We start from the raw sequence: 27,808 nt of genomic DNA on the forward strand, positions 1-27,808 counted from the left end.
AGACGTTTTCAGGGGGGATTTTTTCTGGTAGTGGGGGGAGTGAGTCAGGGGTTATGTGGGAGGATCTTTCCTAGGAGAAAGCTTTCATGGGGGAGGGGACATTGCTATGAAGGGGATGCCAGATTTCCCAGCATAATTTAAAAAAAAGATCAGAAATTAATTTAAAAAAACAAGTTTTTCAACTGAAAGTAAGGAGCAACATGAAAACTTAAAAAGAACAGAAAATATTACGTATACGACTGGGTTCACTCCCTAGTCAATACCTCGCTCTTTAAACCAAAGATTTCTTAGTACTTTCATAAGAGCTATTTATTCTAATTAACGCCCTTTGTGATTAAGGAGTCATTTTTAAAGAGTTGGAACAAAATCCGAAGTTTAGCGTAAACAGCAAGGTATTAATAGGGGGTGAACCCCCTAATATATGTATTATAAATATATGAATATAGAAGTTCGTTAAGTAAGTTAATTCGTAAGTTACGTATATTTATTATTAATAAAAACGTTCGTAAATAAAATTAAACAAGCTTCGAGAAAGCCATTTAACCAAATAAAGGTAAAATTAATATGTAAATTTTGTTTTAATTATTAATTTACGGTGAGGCAAAATCAAAACCTGCATTAATTAAAAAACGTTCAAAAATTAAATTAAAAAAACAAGTTTTTTAACTGAAAGTAAGGAGCGACGTTAACACTTAAAACGAACAGAAATTATTCGGTGTTTGAAAGTGACTGTCCCCTCCTCAACGCCTCGCTCTTTACGCCAAAGTTTGACTTTCTCACAACTTTATCTTTTTAAACAATAAAAAACTTTAGCGTAAAGAGCGAGGCGTTGAGGAGGGGACAGGCCCTTTCATATACGTAATAATTTCTGTTCGTTTTAAGTTTTAACATCGCTCCTTACTTTCAGTTAAAAAAAAACTTTTTTTTTTATTTAATTGCTGTCTAAATTGATCGAAGAGCGTGGTTTCTCATTGAATTTACAAATGTAAACTGTTGTTTTTTAGGGTTTAGGGGGGGGAAGGTACCTAGGTTAATTTAGGTTAGGTTACTTATTTAATATATTCTACGCCTTAACCCCCCCCCCCCACCCCCCTAATGTGCAAATATATAGCCCAAATTTGTTTCTAAACTGTTATATATACATCCTATTTTATTCTTTTTGTTAGCATTAATCAAACTTGACTTCTTTGGTGTGTACCATTAAGCAAAACAGTACCGAATCGACTTATAATACTGATTTTTAATTTATAAAATCCATCAAGTTTAGTGCATATATCAAAAGTTTTTACTCACATTATTTGAAAAATGATCTGACATAAAAAAAATAACGAAAAAAAATAAAACATAAAAAATTTTATTCTTTTTTCAGTTGAAAAAAGTTTTTTCAACTGAAAGTAAGGAGCAACATTTAAACTCAAAACGAACAGAAATTATTCTGTATATTAAAGGGTTACCCCTCTTCTCAATACCTTGATTTTTAAATTTTAAAGTTTGGCTTTTTGTTCCAATCTTTTTAAGAACGACTCCTGAAACACAAGGGCCGTTTAATTAGAATAGGAAGCTTTTTCAAAAGGGCTAAAAACTATAGCGTGAAGAGCAAGGTATTGAGGAGGGGGGCAGCCCCTTCATGTACGGAAGAATTTCTGGTCATTTTGAGTTTTTATGTGGCTCCTCACTTTCAATAGAAAAACTTGTTGCTTTTTTTTATTTTGCCTACTGAGCGCTGTCAAATGTAGCGCAAATGATTTCTCATCATTTATTGGCGCAGACAGACACCGTTTCAGACACACATTATCAAAGACAAATATATTAAATGGCTTAAAATGTTTAGAATCCACTTCGAAGCGAAAACTTGGAAAATTTTTGCCATGTAGTTCTATCAATTAAACCTACAAGTAGCCTATGAAGCTGATAGATCTGTTTATCTTACTTACTTAGAACTTAGGTCCTCCTGAGCCATCGGGGGTGCGACGAAGCCTCGGTAAACGTTACGTATTGGCGCTGCGGCAGTAGTAAGGGTATAATAGATTGAAAACCTACATGAATATGCGTGTAGTTTAACCGGTACATTGGCTTACCAGGGTCAGTCACCTATTACTACGAACGGTACTTGCCTTACCAGACGGGTTTCTAAGGCAACACCCACGTTTTGGAACTAGGAGCGAGATTGTGTGATGCAATCTGACTGGTTTCGTTTCACGGGTTCATTAATAGAACGACTAATGTTTTTGAAAAGGGTAATTACTTCTAAGTTCAATAACCAAATTATACTTCCGATGGTTAAGAAAGCGTAACGGGTAATTAAAGTATGAGGAATGGGATGCCATAATTAGAATGGTTTTAAGTTGAAAATTGTGACGTCAAAATAACTCTATTTGCGAATTTTTTGCGAAAAGGTATTTGTGTAAAGGTATTGCGTTGGTTTAGAAAGCGTAACGGGTAATTAAAGTATGAGGAATGGGATGCTATAATTAGAATGGTTTTAAGTTGAAAATTGTGACGTAAAAATAACTCCATTTGCAAATTTTTTGCGAAAAGGTATTTGCGTAAAGGTATTGCGTTGGTTAAGAATGCCTCACGGGTAATTAAAGAATGAGGAATGGGATGCTTGCATCAACAATACAAAGAATATGCTCAAATACTTAATAGATTTGACGCCTACAAGAGACATTGGTAAAAGGTATTCAATAGCTTAATTGAAAAGTAACGATAGAATGACATTGTGACTTGACCTCGCTTTACCTCTCCGATGTGGTCTGTATAATACACAAGTAATGTTTGAAAAGTATTGTCAATTTAAAATGAAATGGCTGAAAAGTGTTTTGAGGGAGATGGGTTGCATGGAGGGTTGAGTTGCACGAGGGTTCAGTTAAAGGGGTTACATTTACACGGGGGTTTAGTTAAATTGGGTTGAGTTGCACGAGGGTTCAGTTAAAGGGGGTAGAGTTACACTGGGTTTTAGTTAAATTGGATTGTGTTGCACAAGTGGTCTGTAGCTTGGAGGTTTAGTTTGATAGGATTTCGGTTATGAAAGGGTTCAGTTATATGGAGGATTAATTTGCACGAGGGGGCATTTGCGACGTAGAGGAGATGGGGTTAGAGTGTACTGTATACTACACAAGTGATATTTTGGAGAGTATTGTCAATTTAAAATAGTTTAGAAATAAAGAAAAAATTCACAAGAAATGGCTGAAAAGTGTTAGTTACACGGGGGTTTAGTTAAATTGGGTTGAGTTGCACCAGGGTTCAGTTAAAGGGGGTATAGTTACACAGGGGTTTAGTTAAATTGGATGGAGTTGCACGAGGGTTCAGTAGCACGAGGGTTCAGTAACATGGGGATTCAGTTGTACAGGGTTTCGGTTATACAGGGGTTCAGTTACATGGAGGGTTCAGTTGCACGAGGGGGGATTTGCGAATTGGAGGAGATGGGATGATAGTGTACTGTATAATACACTAGTGATGTTTTGGAGAGTATTGTCAATTTAAAATAGTTTAGAAAAAAAAAATTTAACAAGAAATGGCAGAAAAGTGTTTTGAGGGAGATGGGATTGCATGGAGGGTTGAGTTGCACGAGGGTTAAGTTAAAGGGGGTACAGTTACACGGGGATCTAGTTAAATTGGGTTGAGTTGCACGGGGGTTCAGTAGCATGAGCGTTCAGTAGCACGGGGGTTCAGTTGTACAGGGTTTCGGTTATACAGTGTTTCAGTTACATGGAGGGTTCAGTTGCACGAGGGTTCAGTTAAAGGGGGTAGAGTTACACGGGGGTGTAGTTAAATTGGGTCGAGTTGCACGAGGGTTCAGTAGCACGAGGTTTCAGTAGCACGGGGGTTCAGTTGTACAGGGTTTCGGTTATACAGGGTTTCAGTTACATGTTCAATTTTTTTCAGTGTAATTAATAACATAAAAAATGATGAAATTTAGATTTGGCTAAGCTCTATTTTGACTACTTTATATGAAGTGAGGGGGGGGGGTGGGGCAAGTATTCAGTTAAAATAAAGCTAGGAAGGGGGAAATTAAGTTTTGAGGGAGATGTAAAAATGCTACTTATTTAATACCCCGGTAAACATTTGACTTGAAATGCTTACCAAAGAGTATTTATATTCTTGTCACTTTTCGTACCCCCAATTTTTCAAAGCGGGTTTTTACAACTAAGGGTGAAACTGGCCCGACCAAAGAGTATTTATATTCTTGTAACTTTTCGTCCCCCCAAATTTTCAAAGCGGGTTTTTACAACTAAGGAGAAACTGGCCCAATCAAATAGTATTTATATTCTTGTCACGTTTCGTTCTCCCAATTTTTCAAAGTGGGTGTTTGCAACTGAGAGGAATGGCAGAAGGATGTATTAGCGAAGTTATAGTGGAGGGCGAGTTGCTAGCGAAAAACCCGTGTGGATGAATTGAAATAAAAATTTTAATGAGAAATGACTGAAAAGTGTTTTGGTTGATCTGGCTTCATTGGCAGAAGGATGTATTAGCGAAGTTATAGTGGAGGACGAGTTGCTAGCGAAAAACCCATGTGGATGATTTGAAATAATTTTTTTTTTTAACAAAAAATGACTAAAATTGTTTGATTGTCGATGTATTAGAGAAGTTAAAGTGGAGGGCGAGTTGCTAGCGAAAAACCCGTGTGGATGATTTTAAATAAAAAAATTTTTTAACAAGAAATTACAGAAAAGTTTTTTTGGGGAGATGGGTTGATTGGCAGAAGGATGTATTAGCGTAGTTATAGTGGAGGGCGAGTTGCTAGCGAAAACCCCGTGTGGATGAGTTGAAATAAAAAATTTTAACAAGAAAATACAATAAAATCGTTCAAATGTGAAACTTAGGTCCATTCTCTGATTAAAATGTGAAACTTAAGTCCAGTTTTGGATACTCATAATAATGAGGACTGATGGTTCTAATTCAATATTTTTTTTTTCATAAAAACAAACTATTTTTTTAAACTTCGAAATTATTCAAATTTATTTTTTTTTGTACGTATATTAAAATTACAAAATATGCTTACGGCTCTAAAAATTGTACTATGTGATTGGTCAGAGACACAATGTGGCTTTCCCACTGGTATTCTATGTCCGAATATCGACACTACCTAGTCTATTGCATGTATTAAATCAGTATTTTTTACGCAGTAGTACGATAAACACATAAGTCATATCTTTTAAAAAAGTGAAGATGGAGCATTTTAATAAAGTGTGTTCACATGTCAATGTTATTGTAGCATTGAATGCTGACAAGGAGAAGTATTTAAACTATGAAACAAGTAAAAAATGATATCACTATTGAAAATGTATTTTTGCATTGTCATGACAATATGGAATTTAATCTTTTGGGAGTACCAAACTAAATCAACTATTCTTATGACGTATTTGCAAGAGTGAGATATCCAGAGATGATAGCACTCAAAGAAAATGCCAACATAAAAATAATAGTTGATGAAGAGGGACATCTTCTTGCCAGTGCTATAGGTAACATGCTACCTATTGTTACACCCCATCGTTTTTCGTCGGCTTTTAGGTATTAGCATTCAAATGAAAGCAAAGAGGAAAAGAAAGGCCTTCTCTGCTACTAATATCATAAACCATATCTTGTCTACATTCCGAAACTTTTAACTGTGTAAAATTAATGTGATAATAGACAGTGAAATTGCCAGATAAATAAAAAGGGTATTGTCACAAAATATCACTATGGAATATAAAGATGAAAAGAGGAAAAACAACGTACCAGCAAACGTTAATGGCATTGATCATACAGTCAATGAATCAAATAACACCAAAGGCGAAAAGCATATTGAGCCTGTTCATGAGACACCAGTAAACATTGTGCATGATCCAAAATGGAACAATGATCATTCCACTGATTACGAACTAAGAGAAGACAATAACTACAATATCAAGAGAGAACATGGTGAACTATTTTATGGAACAGATTCAAAATGTCCAAAGTTAATCATTGATATTAATAATGTATCATAATAAGAGAACGACACTCACAGACAGAAAACACACACACACAGAAGACACACACATTTCGACCGCAAACTCCCACAGACTGAACACATTGAGATAAGACACACGCACAGAGACGACAACTATCTCTACACACACATAGAAACGACACACAAACAGAGACCACAAAAACAGACAGAGATCCAAAAAGTTGGGCTGATCTAGGTTCACTTAGAGTGGCGTGCCACTCTAAGTGAACCTAGATCAACCCAACTTTTTGGATATCTCTCTCACTATGACTCTGTTTGTGTGTCGTGTCTCGTCTCTATATGTGTGTCATATCTCTGGGTGTGTCGTCTCTGTTTTTGTGTTTTTTCTGTCTGTCTGTCGTTTCTGTGCGTGTATTGTCTCTTTGTGTGTTTCGTCTCTGTGTGTGTGTATTTTTGTAATCTCTTTGTGTGTGTTGTCTCTGTGTGTTTGTCGTCTCGTGTGTGTGTGTGTGTGTGTGTGTGTGTGTGTCGTCTCTCTCTCTGTGTCTCGTCTCTGTGTGTTTGTCATCTCTGTGCGTGTGTCGTCTCTAAGTCGTCTCCTCTGTGCGTGTGTCGTCTCTGTGTTTGTTTCGTCTCTGTGTGTAGGTGTGTCATCTCTGTGTGTGTGTCGTCTCTGTGTGTGTGTGTCATCTCTGTGCATGTGTCTTCTCTCTGTGTGTTGTCGTCTCTGTGTGTGTGTCGTCTCTGTGCGTGTGTTGTCGCTATGTGTGTGTGTCGTGTTTGTGTGTGTGTTGTCTCTGTGTGCGTGGTGTCTGTTCTTGTTGTCTGTGTGTGTGTGTGTCCTCTCTGTGCGTGTCTCGTCTCTATGTATGTTTAGTATCTGTGTGTGTGTGTGTCGTCTCTTTGTGTGTGTGTAGTCTCTCTTTGTGTTTGTTGTTTCTGTGTGTGTGTGTGTGTCTCGTCTCTCTGTGTGTGTGTCATCTCTGTGTGTGTGTCGTCTCTATGTGTGTGTGTGTGTGTGTCGTCATTGTGCGTGTGTATTCTCTGTGTGTGTGTCGTCTCTGTGCGTTTGTCGTCACTATGTGTGTGTCGTCTGTCTGTGTGTGTGTTGTCTCTATGTGCGTGTCGTTCTCATATTATGATACATTATTAATATCAATGATTAAATTTGGACATTTTGAATCTGTTCCATAAAATAGTTCACCATGTTCTCTCTTGATATAGTAGTTATTGTCTTCTCTTAGTTCGTAATCAGTAGAATAATCATTATTCCATTTTGAATCATATACAATTTTTACTGGTGTCTCATGAACAGGCTCAAAATGCTTTTCGTCTTTGGTATTATTTGATTCATTGACTGTTTTATCAATGCCAGTAACGTTTGCTGGTGCTTTGTTTTTAATCGTTTAATCTTTACATTCCATAGTGATATTTTCTGATAATACCCTTTTTATTTTTCTGTCAATTTCACTGTCTATTATCATATAAATTTTACGCAGGTAAAAGTTTTGACACGTAGACAAGATATGGTTTACGATATTAGTAGCAGAGTAGGCCTTTCTTTTCCTCTTTGCTTTCATTTGAATGCTAATACCTAAAAGCCGACGAAAGGTTCTATCAATAGGTAGCATGTTACCTATAGCACTAGCATGAAGATGTCCCTCTTCATCAACTATTATTTTTATGTTGGCATTTTCTTTGAGTGCTATCATCTCTGGATATCTCACTCTTGCATATCCACCATAAGAAGAGTTGATTTTTTTGGTACTCCAAAGAAATTAAATTCCTTACTGTCATGACAATGCACACATACGTTTCCAATAGTGCTACCATTTTTACTTGTTTCATAGTTTAAATACTTCTCCTTGTCAGCATTAAATGCTACAATAACATTGACATGTGAGCACACTTTATTAAATTGCTTCATCTTCCCTTTTTTAAAACATATGACTTATGTGTTTATCGTTCTACTGCGTAAGAAATACTTATTTAATACATGCAATTGAATAGGTAGTGTCGATATCCGGACATAAAATACCAGTCGGAAAGCCAAATTGTGTCTCTGACCAATCACAGAGTACAATTGTAAGAGCCGTAAGCATATTTTGTCATTTTAAGATACGTAAAAATAAATAAAGTTGAACAATTTCGAAGTTTAAAAAATAGTTTGTTTTTATGAAAAAAAAATTGAATTAGAACTACCAGTCCACATTATTATGAGTATCCAAAACTGGACTTAAGTTTTATATTTGAACCAGAGAATGGACCTAAGTTTCACATTTGAACGAGAGAATTGTATTTTCTTGTTAAATTTTTTTATTTCAACTCATCCACACGGGGTTTTTGCTAGCAACTCGCCCTCCACTATAACTACGCTAATACATCCTTCTGGCAATCAACCCATCTCCCCCAAAACACTTTTCAGTCATTTCATGCTAAATTTTTTTTTTATTTCAACTCATCCACACGGGTTTTTCGATAGCAACTCGCCCTACACTATAACGTTGCTAATCCATCCTTCTGCCAATCAAAAAATGTTAATTCAAAAATTTTTAAAAAAAAAATTATTTCAACTCATCCACATGGGTTTTTCGCTAGCAACTCGTCCTCCACTATAACTTCGCTAATATTCCTTCTGCCAATCAACCCATATACCCAAAAACACTTTTCATTCATTTCTCATTCAAATTTTTATTTCAACTCATCCACACGGGTTTTTCGCTAGCAACTCGCCCTCCACTATAACTTCGCTAATACATCCCTCTGCCATTCCTCTTAGTTGTAAACACCCACTTTGAAAAATTGGAGGAACGAAAAGTGACAAGAATATAAATACTCTTTGGTCGGGCCAGTTTCTCCTTAGTTGTAAACACCCGCTTTGGAAAATTGGGGGAACGAAAAGTGACAAGAATATAAATACTCTTTGGTCGGGCCAGTTTCCCCCTTAGTTGTAAACACCTGCTTTGAAAAATTGGGGGAACGAAAAGTGACAAGAATATAAATACTCTTTGGGAAGCATTTCAAGTCAAATGTTTACCAGGGATATTATATAAGTAGCATTCCTACTCTCCCCTCAAAACCTACTGTGACTCTTACGCTAGATATTTTAAAAGACTCCTGGGGGGCCCCCCCCTCACTGCCTCGCCAGTATTCACACAATTGATAATAACACAATCCAATTAAACATTTTTTATTTTATTAATTAAACTTAAAAAAAATTGAACATGTAACTGAACCCCTGTATAACCGAAACCCTGTACAACTGAACCCCCGTGTTACTGAACCCTCGTGCTACTGAACCCTCGTGCAACTCGACCCAATTTAACTAAACCCCTGTGTAACTATACCCCCTTTAACTGAACCCTCGTGCAACTGAACCCTCGATGTAACTGAACCCCTGTATAACCAAAACCCTGTACAACTGAACCCCCGTGCTACTGAACTCTCTTGCTACTGAACCCCCGTGCAACTCAACCCAATTTAACTAAACCCCCGTTTAACTGTACCCTCTATCACTGAATCATTTTGCAACCCAACGCGCCCTGCAATCACATGCCCCTCCCACCCAATTTAAGCCATTTATTGTTAAATTTTTTTTATTTCTAAAATGTTGTAAAAATGCATTACTAACAACATCAACACTTGTTCAGTATACAGTAAACAACCACCCCATCTCCTCCAATTCGCAATTCCACCCTCGTGCAACTGAACCCTCCATGTAACTGAACCCCTGTATAACCGAAACTCTGTACAACTGAATCCCCATGTTACTGAACCCTCGTGCTACTGAACCCTCGTGCAACTCCACCCAATTTCACTAAACCCCTGTGTAACTATACCCCCTTTAACTGAACCCTCGTGCAACTCAACCCAATTTAACTAAACCCCCGTGTAACTAACACTTTTCAGCCATTTCTTGTTAAATTTTTTTTATTTCTAAACTATTTTAAATTAACAATACTCTCCAAAACATCACTTGTCTATTATACAGTACACTATCATCCCATCTCCTCCAATTCGCAAATCCCCCCTCGTGCAACTGAACCCTCCATGTAACTGAACCCCTGCATAACCGAAACCCTGTACAACTGAATCCCCATATTACTGAACCCTCGTGCTACTGAACCCTCGTGCAACTCCACCCAATTTAACTAAACCCCTGTGTAACTATACCCTCTTTAACTGAACCCTCGTGCAACTCAACCCAATTTAACTAAACCCCCGTGTAACTGTACCCCCTCTAACTAACCCTCGTGCAACTCAACCCTCCATGCAACCCATCTCCTTCAAAACACTTTTCAGCCATTTCTTTTTAAATTGACAATACTTTTCAAACGTTACTTGTGTATTATACAGACCACATCGGAGAGGTAAAGTGAGGTCAAGTCACAATGTCATTCTATCGTTACTTTTCAATTAAGCTATTGAATACCTTTTACCAATGTCTCTTGTAGGCGTCAAATCTATTAAGTATCTGAGTATATTCTTTGTATTGTTGATGGAAGCATCCCATTCCTCATTCTTTAATTACCCGTGAGGCATTCTTAACCAACGTAATACCTTTACGCAAATACCTTTTCGCAAAAAATTCGCAAATAGTTATTTTTACGTCACAATTTTCAACTTAAAACCATTCTAATTATAGCATCCCATTCCTCATACTTTAATTACCCGTTATGCTTTCTTAACCAACGCAATACCTTTACACAAATACCTTTTCGGAAAAAAAAATCGCAAATAGAGTTATTTTTACGTCACAATTTTCAACTTAAAACCATTCTAATTATAGCATCCCATTCCTCATACTTTAATTACCCGTTACGCTTTCTTAACCATCGGAAGTTTAATTTGGTTATTGAACTTAGAAGTAATTACCCTTTTCAAAAACATTAGTCGTTCTATTAATGAACCCGTGAAACGAAACCAGTCAGATTGCATCACACAATCTCGCTCCTAGTTCCAAAACGTGGTTTTTTCCTTAGAAACCCGTCTGGTAAGGCATGTACCGTTCGTAGTAATAGGTGACTGACCCTGGTAAGCCAATGTACCGGTTAAACTACACGCATATTCATGTAGGTTTTTTTGTAGGTTTTCAATCTATTATACCCTTACTACTTGCGGCAAGTACATCCTCCCACTGGGGTTGTAGTGATGTGTGAGCACTGTGTAGATCACGATCGTATGTGCGTCTGAGTGTGTTTCTCGGTCTTCCCCTCTGTCGACGCCCACGCGGCTGCCAATGTTGAACCTGGTTCGGGATTCTTGAGTCCTTCATCCGAAGGACGTGGCCTAGATAGCTTCATCTCTTCTTCTTAATCACTTCAGTAATAAGCGGCTGGCCAGTTCTTCTGCGGACCTCAATGTTGCTGACTCTTTGACACCAAACGATATTCAGTACGCATTCCAAGCACATATTTTCGAAAGCTGTGAATATTTTCTCTGTCCCAACATCTAGTTTCCGGCACTCACTGGCATACAATAGCACGGACAAAACGTTGCTACTAAGAAGTCGCAGCTTTAGTACAAGCGAGTACTTCTTTGATTTCCATACGGGCTTAAGTTTGTTGAAAGCAGCGTAGCCATTCCAAGTCTTCTCTTAACCTCATTTTGCACTTTTCCTGTGTAATCGACCCAGCTTCCAAGGTATTTAAATTCATGGACTTGTTCGACTCTACGATTTTTGTGCAGGAGCTCCACTGGCGAACCTGATGTTGCCATTGATTTAGTCTTGTCTATGTTGATGTTTAGGCCAACTTTCTCCGCTTTAACGCTCAATTTATTAAGGAGCTCCTGGAGTCGCTGCTTTGTCATTTCCAGAAGTGCCACATAATCCGTAAAGTCAAGGTCTGAGAGGATTTTATTTCCGACTGTTATTCCGAATCCATCCGCTTCACTCAAAACATAGTCCATTAAAATTACAAATACAAAGTGTGATAAAACGCATCCCTGTCGCACTCCTGACATAATTTTAAAGTAGCTAGTTGTTCCGTTATCTGTCTTTATGCAACATTCCGTATTTTCATAAAAGGCCATGATCAAACTTATTATTTTCTTGGGGACACCAAAATACTGTAGAATTTTCCAGAGTTTGTCACGGTCCACGGAATCGAGGGCCTTTTCAAAATCAATGAAGAGCATGTATACTTTGTTGGACCGCTCATTTGCTTCTTCTATCAGAGTCCTGAGCGTGAATATGAGATCTGAACAATATCTACCCGTCCGAAAGCCATTTTTCTCTTCTCTCAGATACGGATCAAGTGCTTTTTTTCAGTCGTTCGAGTATTACAAGCACTACAACCTTACTTGGTACTGATATTAGGTTTATACCTCGCCAGTTATCGCAGTTAAGAGCATCACCTTTCTTAAATATCTTAGCAATTATCCCTTTGGTCCAGCCACCAGGGACCTTTTCAAACTGCCACACTGTTGCAATCACTGTTATCCACACTGAGAGGCATGCCCTCATTGATGCCTTGATCATTTCTGAAGTTATGCAGTCTTCACCAGGTGATCTTCCATTCTTGAGTTTCTTCACTGCAACAAGTATTTCCGCAGATGTTGGGAGATTTTGTTAATCTTAAGCTTAAGAAAGATCTTAAAAGGGATGCTTTCTCGGTCAGTTTGTCTTGATCAATTTGAAACATTTTCGAAGTAAGACACCCGCCTCTCATCAATTTTCGCAGTCTTGGTGTGAAAATTTCCTTTCTCGTGCTTGACTTAGCCAGATCTGCTGGGCAGTTTTCACAGCATCTCAGTTGTGAGCCTGTACACTGCTTTGGAGTCTCCTTTTCCAGCTTCTTCCTCTGCTAGTCTATCCTTCTCTTCTACACACCTCCGCTTGTCAGCTTTTGCCGACTTCTTGATTTCTTTGTCCTTCATTCTATATAGGACATTTGCAAAGACCGAAGTTCTGTCGCCGCTAGCAGAGAAAATTTGCTGTCTCAAGTCATTGCGCTCCTCGATTAGTTTCCAAGTTTCCTGTGATATCCATCTTTCATTCGGTTTCTTCTTATACCCGAGCACATTCCTTGCAACTTCATTGTAAGTTGTCTTCATTTTTTGCCATGCTGTTTCCGGACTGTCTCTGCCGTTTTCTATTTCAAGTGGAGCGATTGAGTTCAACTCAAAACAAAATTTTCTTCGGGTTTCTCGGACATGTAACTTATCCACATCATAAAGCTTCGTAGAATTCGACTTTGTGTTTTTGGGCACTTTCAGCTTGACTTTCAATTTTGCTACCATCAGCATGTGGTCCGACTGGGTATCTGCCCCTCTGAAGCCACGTACGTCCAAAGGACTTGTCCGCCATCTCCTTAAGATTAGGAAATGATCTATTTGGTTCTTCGTCCTGCCGTCTGGCGAGATCCATGACTGTTTGTGGATGGTTTTATGTTCAAACTGAGTTATGCCGACCATAAGATCATTACTCTGAGCATACTCTACCAGGAGGGCTCCATTTTCATTCATTTCACCAAGACCATGTCTCCCTAGGACTTGTGGACAGTAGTCTCTTTCTGCCCCCACCTTTGCATTGAAGTCCCCATCCACACAAAGAAGGTCACGTGATGAGACTTCTGATGTCAATGACTGAAGAGCTTGGTAGAATGACTCCTTATCAGTATCGTCTGCACTGGGATGTTTATTACAAAAATCCAAAATAGCTTAGAACCTCAATCATTTGCTATTCTATCATTACTTCAAAGCTGTTTTAAGAATAATCATACATTTAAGCTGTTTATTCTAAACTGTATTATTGTTGTCCTCCTCATCTCAGTAATATTATGTACATGTTTCTAGAATAATTAAATATTCTTCTAGAAATATAATCGTATATAATATACTAACTCTTGAAAAATGTCCAGGAAAAAAAAGTTGAGGTTTATTTGAATCTGAATATAAAGATCAAGTAAAACTTGCATTTATATTTTTCGCATTTGTTAAAACTCTGTTAAAACATTTAGTCAAAATAGTTATGAAGGGACTTAGGAGCTTTTACTGAACTAACACCAGAGAGCATACAGATCCCTAGCCCCTTCGCATGTGATTGCAATAGCTGTGTTTAGGAATGGGAGCTTTTCATACAATACTATAATCAAACTTTGACAGGAATCGCAACAATGTAATGCTAAATGTTTTCAAGGCATAAAATGAACATATCGTAAATAAATCTTCAAATGAAGTCTGTAGTCTCCAAGAAATGTTAATTCCCATTACTTGACATATTTTAAGCAGGTGACACAAAATCTAATCAACTAAGACATTAAGAAAAAAGTTTTAATTGAAGCGTTCCGTGAAGAAAAAATCCACTTAACGCCTTTTTACGCTTGTTTTACTTCTATGAGGCCAAAGCCAGAAGGCTTAACAGAGCGGATAAAATTCTGGACAGTAATAGCTGAGAAGCTGCTTAAAGTGAGAGCTAAATCGGAAGTTCGTTAAGCACCCTTAAATTTAAGGCATTTGTAGTATGTTGGTTTGCTATGTTTCCTGTGTCCTGGAAATTGAAAAAAAAATTAACTGACACAAACGAATTGCTAAAAATACGCGGTCGTGAAAGACTAAAATAAATTCAATAAGGCAATGTTTTATTTCCTTGGCTTACAAATAAAATTATCAATGTTTTAAGGTAATTATATTAAGAAGACACAGTTTTGTCAGCCGTAAAAGTTTATCAAACAGTTCGTGGTAACAAACTACAAGCAAGAGGGATTCGTGCTAATAGTAACCGAAAGTCTAAAAAGGATAACAGTATATACATAAACACATTGCTTTTAAGATAATTTTGAATATGTTAAATTTAAAGCAACCCATCAACAGTTACGAGCCTGAGAAACTTTGCTGATTTTCAAAAAAGTAGGAAAAAATATGATCTTGATGAAAATTATACCGTTGAATTCAGTATTTCAGACAGTCTTTTTTCGTAGGTTTAATGTGCCAAAAGGGTGGCCACTTAGCAGCAATAGCGGTTTATCGTGCTGAGGTGGTCAAACGCTTTTCCAGAGGTTTCAACAATATTCCCAAAATTATTTGTCTAAAAAAATTAAAGGTCGTACAGTGATTTAGAAAAGACATAATCGGCACCTTAAACTTATCATCTGCGATTAATAATATGGAAATATCTTTTTCAAATAGGTAATAAATTCGAAGAAAAACATCTTTTTTAGTTATCAAATGTTTTCGCTAAACCATTGAATTTTTCTGAATCCGCAGGGTTCTACATATTGTGTAATTGCACCATGAAAATGATACGTTCGGAAGGATTATAGAGGGAAGGAAATTTTTCCTACGAGGCGAAGCCCCCAAAAATACGGCTATGACAGTCGTTTTCCATCCAAACATTTATATATTGATGACATTTGCTATGAAAAGAGAATTGTTAATGTTTTTCAAATAATGACGAAATAAGCATCATGGTTCTTCGTGTGAAGACGACCACCGCTTTTGATAAAGCTAAGACCCCTAATTTCCCAATACAGTCTGCGTTGAAAACAGCATTTGTTTGTAAAAAAAAAAAATAAAAAAAAAATATATAAAAAAATAAAAAAACGACAAAGCAAAGCCGAGCTATCTTGCACTTCCTAGTATTTCCGCTCTATACAGTTTTGTTGAGACGACTGCTTAGTTTTATTACTATTCGTCCTGCGAAAATTGATCCCTATCCTTGCTTGACACTTGTTCTTCCCTAATTCTACAAACCATCGATGCGGAAACGAATAACTGAAGATGATATCATACAATGCGCATCACCGTGTTGTTTTCCCTACAGAAGAGAAGGCAGGTTTTTTTTTTTTTATAAAGATTCTATTTTATACCAAAGTTTTCAGTTTTAGAAGCATCAAAGTCACATTTTTTCTGTGATTGAAACGGGACACAGCTAATTTTGTACCCAATTTTGTTGTCGTTCGCTTTTGTTCTTCTTTTTTTGCATTTTTGGAGCTTCAGAGGGCTGATGATTCCACGTGCATTCTAAATCCACCCGTAATTAGCCTTAAGGTATGCCAAATGGGCCGGAATAGTCAAGCTGAACGCACTTTTTCTTAAAATTATTTGTTTTGCTTTTTCAGTTTTTCTCTTGCGCTTAGTGCGCTACATTTTACTTAGGAGAGTAGGAGCAAAGGAAAATGAACAACCCTAATGAAATCAATGACAGTTAATTTATCAATCAATATTCACGCTTTAACTCTTAGTGAATAAGTGCCTCTGCCAAAATTTACTCAGCCATTTCAGCAGTGAAATTCCCAGGATAGTTTTTTCTCGCAAATGAGGCACTTAAATTGGGATTTCAAATAAAGGAACTAATCTTTTGCTTGAAATTTACTAATTCTGTCAGAACTTCAAATAAACTTGATTATACTGAACATGAGGGAGCTTTCATCCCCTCAATCGCCTAGATTTTAAGTTGTTTTAATAAGAACAACGCTAATTTAGAAACTATATCCTTTGTTGAAATTGTTAGATTAACCAATTGTATTTACTTGAAAAATGGGGTTTTCATTAAGACTTGAAAGGGCCAAATTTTCAGTTCAATTTTTTTGGAAGACCATGCGTAAATAAAATACTATTTATTCCTAACAGGCTTTGTTTCTTACATTCTAATAATCTTTCAGCAATTCTGTTTATCTTTTAGCGCAGCTCCTCCTAAATAAAGGACAATTTCTGGCTCCATTTTTACGTTTCAACTTCAGGGGCAACAATTCAAAGAACCGGAGAGACAATTTTCCTCTTCAGAATGCCCAGCTTGATTCCGAATAAAATCTTTCTTTTTTTTGAAAAAAAAAAGTAAAGAACAGTAAAACAACCCTGATGTTTTACTACTGATGACGGTCACTGCATATGTGACCGAGATATCTGGTATTTTTGTGAATGTCTATCACTGTTATCATCATCACTGTCTATTAAAAGGATTTTATCCCTATTTGAACTTTTATTTATCACCCGCCAAGGTTTTAAAAAATGCATTCCCCCCCTAAATTTTAGTGATTTGGTGTCCCCTTTTAACGTCAATGTTTGCTTTCCTGGGAGGTAATATATATTTTAGTTCCTTTAAGTTCTTCCTTTACTCATAGAAAACAAATGTGACATGGCATAACAATGTGATTAAAATTAGAACGAATGACCGTGCGGGTGGTTGACCGGAAAAATAATAACTTTCCATAAGGCTTTTCGGTGCCTGATCCTTATGGTGATTTTTTTCTTATGTTTTGATAATTAAGAACCACACTGTCAAAATACATATTGTTTATTAATAGTGTGTAAATGAGGCTCAATCTATTTAGAGGGTTTGGGAAGGAGGGAGGTTAGTACACTCTTCTTTTTAAAATCTGATTAGCCCTCTGATATTACTCCTTTGTTGTGTTGTTGTTCATGTTATGACAAAACACTACTCAAAATACAAATGCTTTTCAGTAAAGCACAAATGACGATATGGCCTTTAGAAGTTTTTGGGAAGGAGTCCTAAAGCTGTTTGTGGTAAACATAGTTCGGCTTAAGTTTGACAAGAAAAGCATTATTTGGCCGCCAAAGTTACGTCTATAATTAACAAATTGTTGATCTCTCCTTTTGGAACATTACCTGAAAGTTTCAACTGAATACCCGTAGCTATTCCTTAGACATTGCAGATACACCCTTTTGAAACCAACGATGGATATAAACATTTCTAATTTAGTTTGACACCCATCAGAATTGTCTGACAGCTTCGACTTAATACCCATAGATTTTACTGAGATATTGCACGCAAACCATTTATATTCAATGAATGAATATACTATTTTTTTCATTTGGTTCAACATTCCCCTCAACATTTTTTGAAAATTCCACCATAAAACTCATAGCCGTTCTAAGGATATTGTAGATATTACAGTTAAAATCCGCATCGGTACTTCTTGGAAGTTTCGACATAATGCTCTAGTTGTTTTTGATATTTCACATATTCGCCTTTTGACAACCTGGATAAACATAGTTTCTTTCGACATAGTTTGACATCCCCTGAATATTCCCTGGGAGTTTCAAGTGAATACCCATATCTGTTTCAGAAATTTTGAAGGTGAAACCTTTTGATAACCTTGATGCAAATACTTTCTTCTGATTGAGTTTAACATTCACCTCAATATTTTCTGAATGTTTCAAGTTAATGCATATAGCCGTTCCTGAGATATTGCAGATGCGGCCAATTGAATTATGGATACACAAACCACATTTTGTACAGTTTAACAACCCCTCAACTTTTCCTAAAAGATTCCCTGAATACCCAAAGCAGTTCCTGATATATTACAGATGAGATATCTTGACAAGCTAGAAGTATACAGGACGTATTGACTTAGCTCCATATCCCCCTTAACATTCCTTGAAAATTTCAACGTAATTCCCATAGCCAGTAATGAGATATTGCAGATACGCCCTTTTTATATCCTGGATGCAAGCGATTTCATTTGATTTGGTTCAGCCTCTCCACAACATTCCCTTGAAGTTTCAACTTAATACCAATAGCAGTTCCTGAGATATTGCAGATACGTCATTTTTACTACCTGGGTGCACATAGTGTCTATTAATTTGGCTAAAAATCCCATCAGCATTCCCAGAAAGTTTTAACTCTTCATCATTCCCTGAAATTTCCAACTGAATACCCAAGGTCGTTTCTTATTTATTTTAGTTACGCCTTTTTGACAACCTAGGTCCACTTACTGTATTTTCCTTTAGTTTGACAACCCCCTCAATACTCTCTGAAAGTATCAATTTGATATTATAAGCCGTTCGCTAAATATTGCAGATATATTCCTTTTGGAAAGTTGGATGCACATAGTATATCTTGATTTAGTTTAATATCTCTCTCTATATTCCCTGAAGGTTTAAATTTAATACCTATAGCCGCTTAGGTAATATTTAAGTTATTTCCTTTTGACAACCTGTATGTACATAGTGCCTTTTGATTTAATCCAACATCCCCTCAGAAAGTTTCAGCTTTTTCTTAACCTTAGAGATTCCTGATATATTGCTTTTTTGCCATTATAAAACATTTGGTTACACCATTCCCAATTTGCAATATATGCAGCCGTTTCTACAGGATCAGTGGTGGTCATGCATTCTCTAGGGCATAATATATGGTACCATCTTGATCAGATGTCTTTGGTTGTTACAGGGGTGGATTTCAAAAAGTGCCATGGTAGGGAAACTGGTTACCCTCCCTTAGTTTTGACTCTTAAAAAGGGCTCTAGAACGTTTAGTATTTTTATCAAATAGCCTTTCCCCCTTGTAGTTTCTAGGGCCAACTCTTTATTATAAGTGACTCAAGAAAAAATTAATACATTGAAGGCCTATAGTTCTTTACTACAGGTAACGCTACAGAGTTGCCTCTGACAATCCATCCTGTCCATAATTATACTGTAACTTGAACTAGGGCTAAAAGCTCTTTGACTTTTTTCTGACAATTCAGGATTGTGCTTTCTCTTTCTGATTGAGATTAAGTAAAAAAAATCAACTGAAAGTAATGAGCGACAATAAAACTTAAAACGAACATAAATTATTCTGTATATGAAAGGGGCTGTCCCCTCCTCAACGCCTCGCTCTTTATAATAAAGTTTTTTAGTGTTTTAAAAAATAAAGTTGTGAGACAGAGTCATACTTAAGCGTAAAGAGTGAGGCGTTGAGGAGAGGACAGCCCCTTTCACATATGGAATACTTTCTGTTCGTTTTCAGTTTTAATGTCGCTCCTTACTTTCAGTTAAAAAAAAACTTTTTTTATTTAATTTCTGAGCACTTTTGAATTAAAGCAGGTTGGATTTTGGCTCACCGTACATGAATCATTAAAAAAAATTGCATAGTAATTTTACTTTTTTTGGCTAAACGGCTTTCTCGAAATTTTGATCTGACGTAACTTACGAATTAGCTTACGTAACGAACTTCTATATTCGTATATTTTTATTACGTATATTAGGGGGTTCACCCCCTAGTCAATACCTAACTCTTTACGCTAAAGTTCAAATTTTATTCCAATTCTTTAGGAATGACCCCTTAATCAAAAAGGCCGTTAACTAAACTAAATTGCTCTGATGAAAGTACAAAAAAACTTTAGTGTAAAGAGCGAGGTAATGACAAGGGAGTGAACCCGATCATATACGTAATAATTTCTCTTCGTTTTAAGTTTTGATGTTTCTCCTTACTTTCATTTGAAAAAACATTTTTTTTATATCTAATTTCTGATCATTTTTTTTAAAATAATGCTGGGAAATCCAGCGCCCCCTTCATAGTAATGTCCCTTTCCCCATAACAACTTTCTCAAGGGAAAGATCCTCACATGTAACCCCCATCCCCCCCTAACTACAAGAAAAAGCCCCTCCCCCCGAAAACTTCTATATACTTTCCAATAACCAATACTATAAGTAGTGATGTGATAGTCTAAGAGACGGGGGTGGTAGCAAATTACTGTATCAATCTAAGGAAGAGGACAGGTAGGAAATTACTGTATCAATCTAAGGTAGAGGGCAGGTAGGAAACTGCTGTATCAATCTAAGGAAGAGTGCAGATAGGACATTACTGTATCAATGAAAAAGAGCGGGCAGGTGGGACATTACTGTGTCAATCTAAGGAAGAGGGCAGATAGGACATTACTGCATTAATCTAATAGACAATACAGGTAAAAACAAGAATCCATATTACATTTTATACATGTATCATAAAAAATCACCACGCCTAAAAAGTCACATCTTTAGTTGTTTTTTTTTATGTTGTAATTTTAATCAACCTACCATGAAAATTCGTGCTGTTCACAGTACAATGATTTCGTATTAAATTTCATGTTTCTGTTAAAAGTCATGACTGTTTTCATACATGAATGGATGTTTTCCTGGTATGGTTAAACGAACCTGATGGTTACAAAAATCGAGGCAATATGTTAGGCGTGTTTTTTTTTATGTTTAGCCTTGAACACGGGTATAAAAACTCTGATGACGAGTTATTTTCTCAGTTCAAAAATCAATCCTTAAAAATCCTTGGAAATTAAGTAGTGAGGTGGATATGAGTATGAACCATCAAGGACCGTAAGCACCATTGACCCTAACCACCAAGAACCTCAACCTTATATGCCTCCCTATCCCCCAAACCTCCAAGGGGCTCCCTCCCCCCCAAAAAATTTTTTCGCCCCCTCCACCGCCATTTTTTGACATTTTTTTCAACTTTTTTTGCAGGTTTTAGAATGGCATGAAACATACTTAAAAATTAAAAAATCACATTTAATATTTTCCAAACTCGAAATGTGAATCATATAGAAATGTTAGTCGTGACTTTTACTATTAGAAAAATAATGTTTGTAGTGACCTTTTTTGACATTTTTTTCGACTTTTTTTTACAGGCTTTAGAATGACATGAAACATACGTAAAACATAAGAAAATCCCATTTAATATTTTCCAAACTCAAAATGAGAATCATATAGAAATGTTAGTCGTGACTTTTACTATTAGAAAAATAATGTTTTTAGTGACCATTTTTTTTACATTTTTTTCAACTTTTTTTTACAGGTGTTAGAATGACATGAAACATACTTAAAACATAAAGAAATCATATTTAATATTTTCCAAACTCAAAATGAGAATCATATAGAAATGTTAGTCGTGACTTTTACTATTAGAAAAATAATGTTTGTAGTGACCTTTTTTTGACAGTTTTTTGACAGTTTTTTTCAACTTTTTTTTACATATCTAAAAACTAGCACTCAACAAATTCCATCTACAAATTGTTTTCACGAGGAAAAAATAAAAAAATCAATGTACAAAATTCACGAATAAAAAAAAACAACATGCAATAAGTTTCACGAATAAAAAAAATTAACATGCAACAAGTTCCATGAACAAAACCAGTTCCATTTGGATAAACTTCAATGCTTAAGTTTCACAAAGATAAAAATCAACATGTAACAAGGTTCATGAAGAAAAAACAGCATGCAACAAGTTAGACATACAAAAAAATCAGCGCGCAACAAGTTCCATGGAGAAAATCAGCTTCAAGAGGAGAAAAATCAATTTGCAAGTTTCAGGATGAGAAAAGTCAACATGCAACAAGTTACACGAACAAAAAAAATATGCAACAAGTTCCATGAACAAAATCAGCATGCAACAAGTTCCTTAAACAAAATCAGTTTCACGAGCTGAAAAAACAGTGTATGAGTTTCGCAAAGAGAAAATAAGGTCAACAGGCAACAAGTTTCACGAACAAAAAAACAGTCACCACAAAAAAAAATCCACGATCAAAAAAATATGCATGCAGTATGTTCCATGAACAAAATTAGTTTCAGGAGGAGAAAAAAATCAATGTCAATTTTTCACGAAGAGAAAAAATCAACCTGCAACAAGTCTCACGAATAAAAAAAAACAGCAAGCAACAAGCTCTACGAGCAAAAAAAATTAATCAGCACGCAACAACTTCCATTAATAAAATCAGTTTCACGAAGAGAAAAATCAATGTACATGTTTCGAGAAGAGAATAAACAAAATCACACTGCAACAAGTTTCACGAACAAAAAATCATCACTTAACAGGTTCCACGAACATAAATCAGCGTGCAACAATCTCCATGAACAAAACCAGTTTTCTCAATGAGAAAAATCATTGTATAAGTTTCACGAAGAGAAAAATCAACATTTAACATGGATCACGAACAAAGAAATATGCTTGCAATAAGTTCCATGAATAAAGTTAGTTTCACTAGTTAGAAAAGAAATCAATGTACTTGTTTCACGAGGAGAAAAAATAAACATGCAACAAGTTTCAGGAATAAAAAAATCAGCATGCAACAAGTTCCACGAACAAAATCAGTTTAACGGGGAGAAAAATCACAGTTTAAATTTCGCGAAGAGAAAAAAATCAGCATGTAAAAAGTTTCACGAAGAAAAATCAGCACTCAACAAGTTCCACAGGCATAAGTCAGCACGGTCAAGTTCCATGAACAAAATTGGCTTCAAGAGAAGAAGAAAAAAATCAATATGCAAGTTTCATGAAGAGAAAAATAAGCATGCAACAAGTTCCATGAACAGAAAACCATCATGCAACAAGTTCCTTGAACAAAATCAGTTTCACGAGGAGAGAAATCAGTGTATAAATTTTGCGAAGAGAAAAAAAGCAGCATGCAACAAGTTTCACGAACAAAAAAAAATCCGCACGCAACAAGTTCAAGAATCAGAAAAATATGCGTGCAGTATGTTCCATGGACAAAATTAGTTTTAGGAGAAAAAAAAATACATTTACTTGTTTCACGAAGACAAAAAATAAACATGCAACAAGTTTCACGAATAAAAAACAGCATGCAATAAGTTCCACGAACTAAAAAACAATCAGCATGCAAAACCTTCCATTAACAAAATCAGTTTCACGAGGTGAAAAAATCAATGTACATGTTTCGCGAAGAGAAAAAAAAACAGGTTGCAACAAGTTTAACAAACCATAAAATCATCCCTCAACAAGTTCCACAAACATAAATAAGCGTGGAACAAGTTCCATGAACGAAACCAGTTTTCTCAATGAGAAAAATCATCGTAGATGTTTCACGAAGAGAAAAATCAACATGTAACATGAATCACGAGCATAGAATATGCATGCAATAAGTTCCATGAACAAAATTAGTTTCACTATGTGGAAAAAAAAATCAAGTTTCATGAAGAAAAAACCATCATGCAACAAGTTTCATGAACAAAACCAGTTTTCTTAATGAGGAAAATCATTGTAGAAGTTTCACGAAGAAAAAAATCAACATTTAACATGGATCACGAACAAAGAAATATGCATGCAATAAGTTCCATGAATAAAGTTAGTTTCACTAGTTAGAAAAGATATCAATGTACTTGTTTCACGAAGAGAAAAAATAAACATGCAACAAGTTTCAGGAATAAAAAATCAGCATGCAACAAGTTCCACGAACAAAATCAGCTTAATGGGGAGAAAAATCATTGTTTAAATTTCGCGAAGAGAAAAAAATCAGCATATAACAAGTTTCACGAAGAAAAATCAGCACTCAACAAGTTCCACAGGCATAAGTCAGCACGGTCAAGTTCCATGAACAAAATTGGCTTCAAGAGAAGAAGAAAAAAAAATCAATATGCAAGTTTCACGAAAAGAAAAATCAACATGCAGCAAGTTGCATGAACAGAAAACCATCATGCAACAAGTTCCTTGAACAAAATCAGTTTCACGAGGAGAGAAATCAGTGTACAAATTTCGCGAAGAGAAAAAAAGCAACATGCAACAAGTTTCACGAACAAAAAAAAATCTGCACGCAACAAGTTCCAGAGTCAGAAAAATATGCATGCAGTATGTTCCATGGACAAAATTAGTTTTAGGAGGAAAGAAAATACATGTACTTGTTTCACGAAGAGAAAAAATAAACATGCAACAAGTTTCACGAATAAAAAACAGCATGCAACAAGTTCCACGAACTAAAAAACAATCAGAACACAAAACCTTCCATTAACAAAATAAGTTTCACGAGGTGAAAAAATCAATGTACAAGTTTCGCGAAGAGAAAAAAACAGGCTGCAACAAGTTTAACAAACCAAAAAATCATTTCTGAAAAGTTCCAAGAACATAAATAAGCATGCAACAAGTTCCATGAACAAAACCAGTTTTCTCAATGAGAAAAATCATTGTAGAAGTTTCACGAAGAGAAAAATCAACATGTAACATGAATCACGAGCATAAAATATGCATGCAAGAAGTTCCATGAATAAAATTAGTTTCACTATGTGGAAAAAAAATCACGTTTCATGAAGAAAAAACCATCATGCAACAAATTCCATGAACAAAACCAGTTCTCTTAATGAGGAAAATCATTGTAGAAGTTTCACGAAGATAAAAATCAACATTTAACATGGATCACGAACAAAGAAATATGCATGAAATAAGTTCCATGAATAAAGTTAGTTTCACTAGTTAGAAAAGAAATCAATGTACTTGTTTAAGGAAGACAAAAAATAAACATGCAACAATATTCAGGAATAAAAAATTAGCATTCACCAAGTTCCACGAACAAAATCAGTTTAATGGGGAGAAAAATCATTGTTTAAATTTCGTGAATAGAAAAACAATGAGCATGTAACAAGTTTCACGAAGAAAAATCAGCACTCAACAAGTTCCACAGGCATAAGTCAGCACGGTAAAGTTCCATGAAAAAAATTCGCTTCAAGAGAAGAAGAAACAAAATCAATGTGCAAGTTTCACGAAGAGAAAAATAAACATGCAACAAGTTGCATTAACAGAAAACCATCATGCAACAATTTCCTTGAACAAAATCAGTTTCACGAGGAGAAAAATCAATGTACAAAATTTCACGAAGAGAAAAAAAGCAACATGCAACAAGTTTCACGAAAAAAAAAATCCACACGCAACAAGTTCCAGAATCAGAAAAATATGCATGCAGTATGTTCCATGGACAAAATTAGTTTTAGGAGGAAGAAAAATGCATGTACTTGTTTCACAAAGAGAAAAAATAAACATGCAACAAGTTTCACGAATAAAAAACAGTATACAACAAGTTCCACGAACTAAAAAACAATCAGCACGCAAAACCTTCCATTAACAAAATCAGTTTCACGAGGTGAAAAAATCAATGTACAAGTTTTGCGAAGAGAAAAAAACAGTCTGCAACAAGTTTAACAAACAAAAAATCATCCCTGAAAAGTTCCACGAACATAAATAAGCATGCAACAAGTTCTATGAACAAAACAAGTTTTCTCAATGAGAAAAATCATTGTAGATGTTTCACGAAGAGAAAAATCAACATGTAACATGAATCACGAGCATAGAATATGCATGCAAGAAGTTCCATGAACAAAATTAGTTTCACTATGTGGAAAAAAATCAAGTTTGATGAAGAAAAAACAATCATGCAACAAGTTCCATGAACAACAATCAGCACCTAATAAGTTCCTTAAACAAAATCAGTTTCACGAGGAGAAAAATCAGTGTACAAGTTTCGCTAAGAGAAAAAAAATCAACATGCAACAAGTTTCACGAACAAAAAAAAACAGTCAGCACACGAAAAAATCCACAATAAAAAAAATGCATGCAGTATGATCCATGAACAAAATTAGTTCAGGAGGAGAAAAAAATCACTGTACATGTTTCATGAAGAGAAAAAATCAACCTGCAATAAGTTTCACGACTAAAAAAACAGCAAGCAACAGGTTCCACAAACAAAAAAAATTAATCAGCACGCAACAACTTCCATTAACAAAATCAGTTTCACGAAGAGACAAATCAATGTACAAGTTTCGAGAAGAGAATGAACAAAATCACACTGCAACACCTTTCACGAACAAAAGATCATCACTCAACAAGTTCCACGAACATAAATCAGCGTGCAACAAGTTCCATGAACAAAGCCAGTTTTCTCAATGAGGAAAATCATTGTAGAAGTTTCATGAAGAGAAAAATCAACATTTAACATGGATCACAAACAAAGAAATATGCATGCAATAAGTTCCATGAACAAAATTAGCTTCACGAGGTAGAAAAAAAAATCAATGTACTTGTTTCACGAAGAGAAACATGCAGCAAATTTCAGGAATAAAAAATTAGCACGCAACAAGTTCCACAAACAAAATCAGTTTAACGTTGAGAAAAATCATTGTTTAAGTTTCGCGAAGAGAAAAAATCAGTATGCAACAAGTTCCACGAAGAAAAATCAGCACTCAACAAGTTCCACAAACATAAATCAGCACGGGCAAGTTCCTCAAACAAAATTGGCTTTAAGAGAAGAAAAAATCAATGTGCAAGTTTAACAAAGAGAATATCAACATGCAATAAGTCTCATGAACAAAAAACCATCATGCAACAAGCTCCATGAACAGCAATCAGCACGCAACAAGTTCCTTGAGCAAAATCAGTTTCACGAGGAGAAAATTCAGTGTACAAGTTTCGCGAAGAGAAGAAAAAGCAACATGCAACTAGTTTCACGAACCAAAAAAAATCAGCAGGCAATTAGTTCCAGAATCAGAAAAATATGCATGCAGTATGTTCCATAGACAAAATTAGTTTTAGGAGGAGAAAAAATCAATGTACATGTTTCACGAAGAGAAAAAACAACATGCAACAAGTTTCACGAAGAAAAATTTGCACTCAACAAGTTCCGGAAACATAAATCAGCACGGTCAAGTTCCATGAACAAAATTGGCTTCAAGAGAAGAAAAAAATCAATGTGCAAGTTCGGCGAAGAGAAAAATCAACATACAACAATTTTCATGAACAAAAACATTCATGCAACAAGTTCCATGAAAAACGATCAGCACGCAACAAGTTCCTTGAACAAAATTTGTTTCACGAGGAGAAAAATCAGTGTACAAGTTTCGTGAAGAGAAAAAAGCAACATGCAACAAGTTTCACGAAAAAAAAATCCGCACGCAACAAGTTCCAGAATCAAAAATATGCATGCAATATGTTCCATGGACAAATTTAGTTTTAGGAGGAGAAAAATATCAATATACATGTTTCATAAAGAGAAAAAAACAGCATGCAACAAGTTTCATAAATAAAAAAAATCAACACGCAACAAGTTCCAGAATCAGAACAATATGCATGCAGTACGTTCCATGTACAAATTTAGTTTTAGGAAGAGAAAAAAATCAATGTATATGTTTCACGAAGAGAAAAAAATCAACATGCAACAAGTTTCACAAATAAAAAACAATATGTAACAGGTTCCACGAACTAAAAAAAACAATCAACACGCAACAAGTTCCATTAACAAAATCAGTTTCACAAGGTGAAAAATCAATGTACAAGTTTCGTGAAGAGAAAAAAAACAGGCTGCAACAAGTTTCACAAACAAACAAAAAATCATCCCTCAAAAAGTTCCACGAAAATAAATCAGCTTGCAACAAGTTCCATGAACAAAACCAG

General features: G+C 35.7%; 2 protein-coding genes across 2 annotated transcripts in view; both read right to left on the bottom strand.

Moving 5' to 3' along the window:
- Positions 1 to 27,808, bottom strand: part of LOC148955168 (potassium channel subfamily K member 9-like) — a 265,131-nt gene that overhangs the window by 159,258 nt on the left and 78,065 nt on the right. The gene's annotated exons all lie outside the window — the stretch shown is intronic.
- On the bottom strand, positions 12,677 to 17,643 carry LOC148955169 (protein CFDP2-like). Its single transcript, XM_089106392.1, has 2 exons — positions 17,504 to 17,643; positions 12,677 to 13,565 (listed from the first exon to the last, which is right to left on the bottom strand). The coding sequence occupies exons 1-2, from the start codon at positions 17,641 to 17,643 to the stop codon at positions 12,677 to 12,679; spliced, it is 1,029 nt and encodes a 342-aa protein (XP_088962518.1).

This window comes from Artemia sp. Qi Xiang Cuo, chromosome 2 (assembly GCF_049724085.1).
Source record: "Artemia sp. Qi Xiang Cuo chromosome 2, ASM4972408v1, whole genome shotgun sequence".
Taxonomy (NCBI): domain Eukaryota; kingdom Metazoa; phylum Arthropoda; class Branchiopoda; order Anostraca; family Artemiidae; genus Artemia; species Artemia sp. Qi Xiang Cuo.